This window comes from Poecilia reticulata, linkage group LG8, assembly GCF_000633615.1.
Source record: "Poecilia reticulata strain Guanapo linkage group LG8, Guppy_female_1.0+MT, whole genome shotgun sequence".
Classification (NCBI taxonomy): domain Eukaryota; kingdom Metazoa; phylum Chordata; class Actinopteri; order Cyprinodontiformes; family Poeciliidae; genus Poecilia; species Poecilia reticulata.
The window spans coordinates 4,079,046-4,091,195 of NC_024338.1; the positions used below are offsets into that span (position 1 = coordinate 4,079,046).

Genomic DNA, 12,150 nt, shown 5'->3' on the forward strand with positions numbered 1-12,150 from the left:
TTTAACATTGTGAAGCTCTACTTAGAACCTTCTTAAGATCCAATAGTGCAAAATGCAAATTCTTGCAATTTTTTGACTGGTCTTAAGATTTTGATCAGGAGTGTATGTATATAAATTCTCCCCAGAACTCCTCAGGTGACAGTTTTAGCTTCACCTGGTCAATATTTCATAAAGCAGTCTTCCAATAAGAAACTTTTCCTGTCCAGTTATTAATCAGTTAATCCAAAAATTGATTAACAGATCAGCCCTCCACTGATGTATTGATTAATTTCTGCTCGGTTTTATTATCGCCTGTCTGCAGAAGGGGTCTGAGGTTGTGAATGTTTTTCAGATTGTGGATCAGGTGAACACCAAACTTCCTGTGTCGTTTGTTGAGAAGCTCCTGGCACCAGACTCACATCTTCTGAATCTCCGTTTCCATCCAGAGAAGGAGGTATGAAAACATTTGAGCTACTTCTGCCAAACCACCAGCAAGGTTTAGACATCACAGAAAAATACAAAAATACATGTTCTTAAAACATGGCAGAAATGACTTTCATTCCTCCCTTGCTTTAAAAAGTGACTGCTTGAAGTCAGAGTCTAGTAGATATGACTAATAGCTAAAATGGGGGAAAAAATTAAGAGGATAAAACAATTATAATACGGCGTCTTTCAAACTGATCGGCGTGAATATACAACCAAAGGTAACATCTGCTCTGCATTCATTTGATTTTCTTAAGAGCTTCTAGGTGATTATGAGGCTAAATATTAATCTATGACCCATTACATACAACAGGAAAGCATGTTTACATTGTTAGACTGAGCAAAGTGTGCAGGTGGTTAAACATTTGTTGTAAAACCCAGGTCGTTTGTGATTATTAACCTTTCTCCAGTCCCTCATCTCCTAAAAAAAACACTTGGATTTCCTAGAATTCCTCCATCTTTGTCGACAGTTGTCTGTTGGGAAAATTGATCCATCACCAGTGGTTGGTCATGTGGCTCTGTAGAAAAAGCTGATTCATTTTAAAGCTTCTTACTGCCTCATTTCAGGGCTGGTCAGACATAAAAAGAGCCCAAAATAATAACCTGCTGATTTCTGTAGTAACGAGGTGTTCATCAGTCAACGTGCCTGGCCTGGTTAATATGTTAGCCATAAATGACCAAGGATTTAGTCTCAAAACCGTGGGAGAAAAGACTTCATAACACTTTCCATGGACACTTGCTTTCCCTCCACCAGATGGATGCTGAATGTTTTCACACGGTGCAACTGAGGATGTTCAGTTGGTGCTACAGGGAAGGAAATGACTAGACCAGTGGTTCTTAACCTTTTTTGAGGTACCGAACCCCCCAGTTGCATATGCGCATACAATGAACCCTTCTTATTCCAACCCCCCCACCCCCCAACACACAAAATATTTGTGGTATTCTGATTTAGTAATGTAATTATATTAGCTGTGCAATAGGGTTAGGGTTAACCCTAGCCCCCACACCACTAGAGGCAGTACCAACCCCGAAAAGATGCGACTAAGGAGCAGATTTAGACTGTAGAATTTGGTAAAAACAGTCAGCTTTGCTGAAGTAATTAAAGACAAAAGTTCAAATCCATGCTGAGTGGAACTCCTTCAATCATCTCCTCCGCAGCTCTGATTGGCTAAGCAATGTAACATGATCCTCTGCAGCAAGTGATGGCAAAGTGGGGCGTCATCACGACTTTACACAAGTGTGTCTTTACCTCGGCGGCAGAGGCTCCGCCGAACCCCTGAGACCAACTCACCGAACCCCTGGSGTTCGATCGAACCCAGGTTAAGAACCACTGGACTAGACGAACTCTAGATATTGAGAAAAATTCTAGATTGGGTATCGGTGACAATTCATAAGGGCAGATCTATTCAAACTAATTCTATGCTCTGTGTGACACCATGCTTTATTTAATTTACATTATATTTAGAATTCCTAATTGCACTTTCTGCACCATTTGAAAGGTTTGTTTTCTGTTTGACCTATGTAGTCAACCTGTTGGTTTTGTCAGTTTCAGTTTCTTTATTTATATTACATAGGCTGTTCTGCTCCTAATTGCACTGACTGATCAAATTACAGTTGTTTTTACATGTTTGACCAAGATTCTGAAGCGTGTGTGTGTGTCTTCCACAGGTGATGGCTGCTGTTCACAGTGTCTACCAGGCTCTGCTGAGCCTCAAGAACATCCCCACCCTGGAGGCAGCCTATAAGCTGGTGCTGGGTGAGATGGCGTGTGCTCTGTGTAGCCTGATAGAGAGCCTGGCTCCCCCCGACAGGAACGCGGCGCCGGCCAGCACATGCTCGGCCATCCAGCACTCTGCTTTCACCTCTCTCAACATGCATGTGGACAAAGCTCAGTTCACCCTGATCTTCAACCTCAGTACCCTCACCACTATCGGAAACACCAAGAATTCCCTCATAGGGGTAAGTTGTGTTACGTCATCTATGTCGATTGCTCAAGACAAAAGTAACTTGTAAGTAACTTTTCTGCAAGATATAGGAGCTAGCTTTCGGTCAATAATTTCTTAATATTGATGAAAAAGTACTAGTTCAATTGGAAGGTTATTTCACTTATAATACGGCATTTTTCCCATGTCATAAATCAGTGGTCCCCAAAGTCGGGCCTTGAGGGCCAGCATCCTGCATGTTTTAGTTCTCTCCCTGGTTTAGCACACCTGCATCAAATGATGGCTCATTAGAGGCCTAAGGAGAACGTTGACTTGCTGAGGAGGTTGTTGCTACCACTAGGGAGAGAAATAAAACATGCAGGATGCCGGCCCTCCGGGGCCGACTTTGGGGACCACTGTCATAAATGAAATAATCTACCAATTGAACTACTGCTTTTTAAAAAAAATCAATATTAAGGACTTATTGACTTAAAACAAGCTCCTATATCTTTGCTGCAATATAACTTTTAAGTTAAACACTTGAAATAAGACTAAACTTAGACATTTGCACTAGAAACTAGATCAAAAATACTTGGTAAGATTTAGTGTTTTTACAGTGTAAGGGTTGATGTTTTGTCTATGAATTATTGCAGATGTTTCTGGTGACATGAACTGAAGCTGATGCCTGTTCTGTCTGTGTTTCCCTCTAGATGTGGGCATTGAGTCCAACTGTCTTCACTCTGCTGAGTCAGAACCTGACTGTGGTTCACTCTGAGCTGGCTGTGTTCTACCCTGCCATCCAGTACGCTGTGCTCTACTCCCTGTACTCACACTGCACCAGGTAAAGACACACCATCCCTTATTGGAATTTTAGTGGTTAAGTCCGGACATGATTCGCAACAAGCTGTGTGTCAATCCTGTGTGGAAGATGTGGTCTGAATTCTGGAATTTGACATAAAAATGTGTAATTTTTACTGTACAATTTTGTTTTTTGATCAAACTAATATCATCAAACCAAAGTGTCCGATTGTTGAACCCCGACAGCCCAAAATAAACTCATTTTTATTTTGGGCCATATAGAGATCATGAATGTTCATGAGGGTTGGTTGTGCCAGAATGTATTGGTAAAACTTAACAAACTGCTAAAATATTAATAAGTAGTTAGCCTTCTCTGCATTCAAGGGTTAGGGTTAGGATCTTTTTAAAGCCAAATGATGTTGAACTGGGGATGGACCTTCATCATATTATTTATCATTTCTCGTCATAAGAATTTCGATTTATTGTTGTCAGAATAAATTTCAATTACTGATGTTTAAAAAATAAAAAACTGTCCGTTCAGTCAGGATTGTCATTTTTAATATTTCATCCGCTGTTTGTTCAATAAGTGGCAATAAATATAGTTAAATCCAATCCGAGAAGTTTAGCAATATAATTCACACTACTTTATGTGACTTTGTGCCCTAAATAAGAGTATTGCAAATGTTTTCAAGAGCAGTATTTGTGTTTGTAGCACTATGATTGCTGTACCATACAGTAACAGCCATACACTAAAAAATGTAATATGTGGTTCATATTGTCATGCTCATTGTTATCAAATTACCTTCGAACATAGATCAACGCAAAGTAGAAGGAAACATGCTTGCTGTTCAAAGATTTTAACAAACATAAAGCAGCTGAAAGCTTTGCCAGTCATTTGTATTCAGCTCTCCTTAGTCAGAACTGTGTAGAACAACCTCTGAGGTAAACCCCCTGTGCCTAGTCTTTAGGATCTCTTTGTTATTAGTATCAGTTTTTTTATCTGTAGAAACATACGTGGCATGTTTCAATGGCGGCTTCCGTCTTCATCAGGTGGTAGATGATGTTAAAGTCAGCTGTTGTTCCCTGGGCCAACAGCAGGGGGCGGTGTCAACCTGCCAATATAGCAACCGTGTACTTCTAACATACGAAGCAACCTGTACTCGCAAAAATCGGATTTCTTTTTCAAAAAATTATACAAGGTATCAGAAGATGAATATTTGTAAGCAGTTATTATTCAAGTCTGTTCATTACAAACACCTGGAAGACAATAGCTCTATTCTGTTGCTTGAAAATGTCATTCCAGATTTCCCGTTTCCTGTGATCACCTCTTGTTTTTCCTTTGCAGACACGATCATTTTATCTCATCCAGCTTGTCGTCATCGTCTCCCTCCCTGTTCGACGGAGCCGTCATCAGTACGGTGACCACAGCCACAAAGAAACACTTCGGCACACTGCTCAGTCTCCTTGGCAACCTGCTGTCAAAGGAGCACCTTTACCCAGATGCCAGGTTTGGGAAGCACACACTCTAGAGGATGAGAGAGATGACTTACAAAAAAAAATAAAAAATCTGGCTTCAGATGTTGCAATCGGTATTTGTGAAACAAATACCAGCACAATTTAATATTTAACTTCCCTTTGGCATCAATTAAAATTTTTGAATTTGAATTTAATAAAACTATTAAACACACACACATAGAAAACTATTCAAAAGGGTTTGTTCTGTGAATATATTTCAGTGTCTATATATATATATAAACAGTTGTATATTACAAAGACATCTATTTATTGCAATAAACTTATTCCCTTCTTTTGTTGAATTTATTGGAGCAGTAATAAATGAATGTTTTGCAAGTAATTATTTATTTTTAGTCTTTCTTATTGCCTGATGGACAGTGTATGTTAATAGGCCCAGTAGTGATGAGAAATGACTGTTAAAGCAGAGTAGGTTCCCATGCGTTGTCTGTTTGTTGCTGCAGGAAGCTTCTGCTGACCTGGGCCCAGGAAGTGTCTCTGCTCATGGTGAAGTCAGACACCTACAGCCCGCTCTTCTCCCTGCCGTCGTTCAGCAGGTTCTGCAGAGGCCTGCTGGATAATGGTGAAGCCAGACATCCTCGCTTCTTCTTTTAATGCTGTCCCTACACACACGTTTGACTCATGTTTACCATGTTTTTTATCTATTCTATTTTCTGCTCAGCTCTACATGACGATCACAATATCTGCCTTCAAACATGCCATAGCTTACAGGTCCTCTCTCCATGCCTGTCTACTGAGCTACTGCAGAGGTAAGCCTCACTCTGCAGGCCTGAACGCCTGGATTTAGCTCTGTGCTGCAGACGTTAGTGCAGCCTCTCATGGTCAGTCTCTGTTCTGTGTGTTTGGCGTTATGTGGTGGTCTGCCAGGTGCATGGATGTGTGCAGAGTCCAGCTGGTGCACTCGGCAGTAAGAGTACGGCAGGCCTTTGCCAAACTTCTCCGAACCATTCCCCTGGACGTGGCTCTGAGGTAGGACCTCCTCATGATCTTATGAGCTGAATCAGTTGATTGTGAGGTGACATGAGTCACATGGTTTTTGTTTTGTTCGCAGCAACCATAGCCACTCTGAGATCAGAGAGATTTCTCTGGCTATTCGCCACCACATGAGCAGGGCACCAAGCAGCACTTTCCACCCCCAGGACTTCAGCGACCTCATCAGCTTCATCTTGTATGGAGTCCTTCACCGTGGAGGGTACGGCTCTCTAAATATTCTTTTGAACGCTTGAAACACTTCAAGCACGCAACGTTAGACTTCTCAAACCACCCTGGATGCGCATCCACATAGATTTTGCATGTAAACCAGACATTGAAATCGCATTTGATCTGATTGCTTCATTATATTTGGGCTGGGGACAAAAGAGCTCCCAATTCTGTTGGTCACTGAACACACAGCTCTTCCTCCATTGGGCCATTTTTTAAAATGTATTTTTAGCAATTATAATAGGATGTCTGAGATGTTCATATCAACTCCAATCTCAATCCACTTATTGTGAAGATTCTGGAACGGGTTTTTCTTGGCAATCCTCTCAAACCTCTCAAATCCTCTCAAGTCTTTGTTACACTTTTTCCTTTCACACAACTTTCTATGTATATGCATGCATACAGAGCTCTGTGAATAATCGGCTTCTTTAATAATAGTCTTTGTGGAGACTGTCGATGTCTGTTCTAGACATCTGTCCAATCAGCAGTCATCCCCATGATGCTGTCCTTCTGACCCTGAAGGTCATTTAGAGGCTCAGGAAGTGCAAGAGTTTGGAGTAGGACTGGAACTATTGATCAGATTTATTGTGCTGAATTGATTATTGAAATAATTGTCAACTAATTTAGTAATTGATTAATTAACTGGAGAATGCAGGCTCTGAGGAATGCCATTTGCCGAAAGAATCAGAGCAGTAATTAAGCCAAAACTGTAACTGTAAAAAAATAAAAGAAAGCAAAAAAATACATTTTGATTTTAAAAGTTCACTAAAAGTATGTTGCTGTTGTATTTTAGGCAGTACAATGTTTATTTTCTTATTAAAGAGAATTGTAATCATTAATTTGCATCTTTTTAATTAATTTTTAATTTTGTGCAAAAAAGGTCTTATGTGGTTAAATGAAAAATCTACAGAATGTGTCAATTTATTTTTTATCTGGTTACTTATCAGAATAATTGATTACAAAAATAATTTGTTAGTTGCAGCCTTAGTTTGGAGTTAATTGGCTTATTGGGTAAGATGCAATGAGATTCCAACATTTAAGTGTCATAATAAAAAAATTCAGACAACATTTTGGGTTTTTCTTCTTTTAAAGCCATAATCACATCAAGTGAAGGATTGAAATATCTCAGTAGATGTAGAATGAGTTCATTTAAAGAGTTTCACTTTCTGAAATGAGTGACAAAACATATTGAATATTTTTTAACAATGTTATTTTATAAATCTCCCTTTGCAACAGGCTTGATGTTGAATGTGAGCCACATTTCAGCAGTCCTGTTTCTTTCTGTGCAGCAAGGAGCCGTGGTTGGAGCGGCTGTACTACAGCTGCCAACGGCTGGACAAGCGGGAGCGCCGTGGGAGCGTGGACAGCAGCCGGCCAGACATGGTGCCGCGGGCGTTGCTGAAAACCGAGGTGGTGCTGTGGCAGTGGGCCGTCTGGGAGGCGGCGCAGTTCACCGTGTTGTCGAAGCTCCGCACGCCTCTGGGCCGAGCTCAGGACACCTTCCAGACCATCGAGGGTAAATGAGGACGCTGAAAACAATGGAGGAAATGTTTAATGCCTCGCATCTGATGGTTCTGTAACCACCCAGAGATGTTATGGAATAAGGATAGATAAGCATGGCAAAAGAATTTTTAAGTCATATTTGAAAGCGTTTAAAGAATTTTTATAACATGTTAAGGTAACATAGCTACTTTATTGTGCTATAAAAGGGCATTATGTGGCTGGAAAGCGCGTGCCCCTTTAAATAAGGTCAGGTTTCCACTGTACGCTGCTGAGTTTCTGTTTTTTGCGGTTGCGTTTCAGGGATGATCCGAAGCCTGGCCGCACACAGTTTGAACCCGGAGCAGGACCTCGGAGCCTGGGCCGGTCCTGGAAGTGACGGAGACGGCCACCACTCAAACCAACTTCGCCTTACGCTGCTGCTGCAGTACCTGGAGAACCTGGAGAAGCTCATGTACAATGCCTACGAAGGCTGTGCTAACGCCCTTACTGCTCCACCAAAGGTGTGTAGAAGTAGCAGAAATGCCCCCTGACCTCACTGTTGCTTGAATCATTTTATTCTAAGCTGTGAGATCAAAAGATTTAAGGATGTATTTACACCAGCCCTGCTCAGTCCTCTTTAATCCAACTGCAGTCCGTTTGGCTAGAAAGTCCACTTTGTTTAGGTGTGAATGTAACGCAGACGGAAAAAGTGAACACCGGTCCACCTAAAAACATTGGTCTAGATTCAGTAGAAGTGAACTCTGGTGCGGTTCCAGTGCATTTGTGAATTCATTCTGGGTAAATAAAACCAAAACAAACGCTAGTCTAACTCTAAAGAAAGTAATGACACATGGTCAAAACAGAAATCCTACAACCACCAAAGTCTAACACCACTCCATGTCTTTTTACATTTGGTGAAGACAGAAGATGCGTTCAGTGTCTTCTTCACAGGTTTTTGTGTTGTTTCCTTCAGTGGTTGTTATTTCAGCGCCCCCACAGGTGAGGAGGGGGAACAGGTTACTCAAAGGGTTTGGTCGGTTTCACTCAGTGCAGAAAGAGAACCACAGCAGCTGGAAATAGAATAAATGTTGCATCTTTGATCCCCAGTCGGACTGAGTCCAGCGGACTGTCATGTGTAGGAACGCCACAAATCCCTGGCTGTGACTTTAATGAAGTGTTGTGTCGTCCTTGTCTATTTCAGGCCATTAAGACTTTCTTCTACACAAACCGTCAAACCTGCCAGGACTGGCTGACAAGAATCCGCCTGGCCTTGATGAGGGTCGGCCTTCTGTCTGGCCAGCCTGCAGTGACGGTCCGCCACGGCTTCGACTTGCTCACAGAGTTTAAGAACAGCGGTACCCAGGTCAGTACTCTGAACCCTCCAGGTTTCCACTGACTCCTATCTTTTTATTACAGTGACCAGGTTGTATTAGGTCATGGTTTCCTGGTTAGATGAGTGTAGTGTGCTGTGTGCTCAATAGGCTCCAGAGCTGGAAGTTCCCCTGGCGCTGCTGGTGGAGGCTCTGTGTGAGTTGCGCTGCCCTGAGGCCATCCAGGGCCTGGCGGCCTGGAGCCTCCTAACCTGTGGGAAGAACCTGGGCTGGCTGTCACCGGTTGCCCTGCAGGCTGAGGGACGGTGAGCACCTAACCTCACACCTCAGATACTTTGCTCATGTGTCGCATTGCCTTTTATTCCCTCGTTGCCCATTATTAAATGCGTGTATGTTTAGGTTTGAGAAAGCGGCTTTAGAGTACCAGGATCAACTCTCTGCTGTGACTGGGATGGACTGCAGCATTAAAAGCTCTGACAGTTGCCTGCTCAAGCTCTCCAGCAGCACGTCTAGCCCCAAGCACACCAGCAACGGTAACTCACCATACTCACCATAGTGTATGGCAAAAAAATACAATCCCAGATTTTATTATGGATGCACAAGTCACTTTTTTCACTTCTGTTACCGATGCTTGAGGTTTAGTATTGGCCGATACGATACAGAAAATCAGTGTTGAATCGACTTAAAATGTTTCTGTTGTAAAACTGACATAAGTGTGTTTACAAATGTATTTGATAACTTTGCACCAGTACAAAGTGCAGCAAACTTAAACACACCAACAGCTTCAAACATGTAAAAACAAGAACACAACTTTCATTTGTTAAGTCTGTGCAATTAGGAGCGTAAAAATCCCTCTCCATGTGGAACTGTTGCTGTCCGTCTGAACAGGTGACAACAGGAAGACGGTGCTGCTGAAGGCCAGTGAGTGTTCCCCTGAGGTGGTCAACTTCCTGGCCAACAAGGCCTGCCAGTGCTACGTGTCACTGTGTGACTGGGCCTCGGTCAGAGAGTGGCAGGCCATGGCCGGCGCCCTCAAGCAAAACTCCACCAACCCGGTCAGCATCAACCTGAGGACAGATTTCAACTACATCCAGGCCCTGTCCCACTTTGAGGAGGGAGACCTGGCTGAGTGCGGGACGCAGCTGGAGCTGCTGCCCGGAGAGGACTACAGCTCTCTTGGCAGCAACAAGGACAAGCTGGGTAAGTGTAGAGAGACTGAACCTTGAACTGTGTATGTGGACAGTGAAAGCATTTCCTAATGAGGTGATGTGATGTGCTCAGATTTGAAGAGGCTTCTGCCATCCATGAGTCCAGATCCCACTGAGCTGCAGAGAGCCATCGAGGTGCAGTTGCTGCGCAGTGCTGTCGGTGCCATGGCGAAAGCCAATCAGCAGCAGGAGCAGAGGAACACGTCCAGTCCAGAGTGAGCAGCCTCACCCCTCTTCTGAAACACAGCTGAGCATTTTAACTCTACAATCCACAGACACATAGACTTGTCAATATAACTGGACAAATTATTGTTGTTGTTTTGAGACCATTTTCAAGTAATTTTTTGATAATTGTATAATCATGCACGTCTGTCCTCTCAAGGACCACTGAGCTTTGATTTAAACTAAGGCTGAAATGATTAATCAGATTAATCACGATGAGTCGATTACTGAAATGATCACCAACTAATCTAGTAATCGTAAGCATTAATACATGAAATTAATCTGAAAATTAGAACTACCTATTTTGACCTAAAAGCCTCTGTCCCGCTGAGGGTTCCCCGGTTTATAGCAGCGTTATGAACTCCATCCGATGGACAGCAACAGCTGAAAGTAAACTGTGACAGTAGAAAGCAAGAAAAGTTGAGCATTTTTCCACCTTCTTGTTTTGCATCATTAGCCTGCGTGAATCTGTAGACATGTTTGGTTTGAGACAATAAAAGATTTTTTTAAAATGTTGATACAGTGGTAGTTTTTGATATGGGACATATGGGCAGTTTATTTATACTTCAAGCTTACAAGGTTAGGCACAGTGATTAATCAGTGCACCAAAGTGTGATTAATCTGATTAAATTTTATAATTGATTGACAGCACTAGTGTTTAAGCAGCTCCAATGTTGAAGTGATTGAAATGTGCGAGGTTATGAACCTGTGTGATGTTCTGTTGCAGTACGTTAGTGCGATGTTTGAAGCAGACGGGGAGGATCTGCCTCGGCCCCCTCCGCCTGTCCACCCTCACTCTGTCGGACGCCCTGCCCACCCTGTCCACCCTGCAGCTGCACTGTACCACCGCCCTGGAGAACACCCTCACAGGCCAAGACGTGAGCACCAGCAACACCCACAATGAGCTGCAGTTTGAACACACCTTCGTTTACTAGAACGGCCTTTGTGTGCACTCTTGGTTTCACTTGCAGGACTGTGTGATTCCTCTTAGCAGTGAGGCGTTAAACTCTTGTAAACAACAAGATGTGCAGCTTTTCCTCCAAGCACTAAGATATTCCACCTTCCAAAGACAACTGCTCCAAAAACTCCAGAAGGGTAAATGAAACAGAATTACTGAATTGGATCAGGGATCGATCCTGAAATCATCCTGATTGTCTTGTTTTGCCACCTTCCATGTTGCCTAGGTTACTCCTCCTCAATAGACGGCCATCTTTTGGAGCTTTGTCTAACCGCTGTCAAATTCGCCCGGAAGAAAGGCAACATAGCTCTAGCGTCTCGCCTCCTTGGCCAGTGCAGTGACGGGACGCAGGAAGAGAAACAGGAGGAGGATCTGTGTCAGGGGTTTAAGCGTCTCTCTTTGGACGGGACTGTGGGCGAGAAATGGGGACCAGAGGTTCAGATAGAAAAGGCCAAAGTGCTGCGAACTGCAGGTAAGGAATAGACTTTCCTCCACTGTTCCCTCCCCTTCATTTCCATCTTCTGAGTTTGTTCCTCCTTTCAGACCTACATGAAAGGAGGAACAAATATAACAATGTAGAATTGTTATATTTTACAATGTAAAACACATGTGTCAAACTTGAGGCCCGCGGGCCACATGTGGCCCACCATGTCATTTTATGTGGCCCCCCCAGCGTTTCATAGGCCCATGATTGACTTAAAATAGTTTTTGAGCATGAATTGACTACAAACTACATCTCCCATAATGCATTACGATTGTTGCCAGCCAACATTACGACTTCTCGCCACTAGAGAGCAAGAAAAAGCAGAAAGCAAGAAAAGTTGAGCATTTTTCCACCTTCTTGTTTTGCATCGTTAGCATGCATGAATCTGCAGACATGTTTGGTTTGAAATCTACACTGATCTCAACCACTGCGTCCCATCACTGTCCGCAGTGGTTGAGCAGCGGACTGGGCATGTTGCAGTCTAATTAACTTCTGCTTCGTCATTTATTTCCTCAAGATAAATTACCGGCTCCTCAAATGGATTAACACA

At 42.9% G+C, this 12,150-nt stretch overlaps 1 protein-coding gene across 2 annotated transcripts in view; it reads left to right on the plus strand.

Moving 5' to 3' along the window:
• smg1 (SMG1 nonsense mediated mRNA decay associated PI3K related kinase) overlaps positions 1-12,150 on the plus strand; it is a 52,522-nt gene that overhangs the window by 11,108 nt on the left and 29,264 nt on the right. For both annotated transcript variants that reach the window (XM_008415216.2, XM_008415217.2), the window contains 18 exons: positions 332-433; positions 2,131-2,421; positions 3,095-3,225; positions 4,528-4,689; positions 5,159-5,277; positions 5,377-5,464; positions 5,583-5,684; positions 5,767-5,907; positions 7,205-7,431; positions 7,719-7,918; positions 8,599-8,760; positions 8,879-9,033; positions 9,128-9,261; positions 9,617-9,928; positions 10,010-10,151; positions 10,886-11,036; positions 11,130-11,253; positions 11,343-11,588. In XM_008415216.2, the coding sequence (XP_008413438.1) occupies positions 332-433; positions 2,131-2,421; positions 3,095-3,225; positions 4,528-4,689; positions 5,159-5,277; positions 5,377-5,464; positions 5,583-5,684; positions 5,767-5,907; positions 7,205-7,431; positions 7,719-7,918; positions 8,599-8,760; positions 8,879-9,033; positions 9,128-9,261; positions 9,617-9,928; positions 10,010-10,151; positions 10,886-11,036; positions 11,130-11,253; positions 11,343-11,588 (2,989 nt within the window). The remainder of the gene's footprint in view (positions 1-331; positions 434-2,130; positions 2,422-3,094; positions 3,226-4,527; positions 4,690-5,158; positions 5,278-5,376; positions 5,465-5,582; positions 5,685-5,766; positions 5,908-7,204; positions 7,432-7,718; positions 7,919-8,598; positions 8,761-8,878; positions 9,034-9,127; positions 9,262-9,616; positions 9,929-10,009; positions 10,152-10,885; positions 11,037-11,129; positions 11,254-11,342; positions 11,589-12,150) is intronic.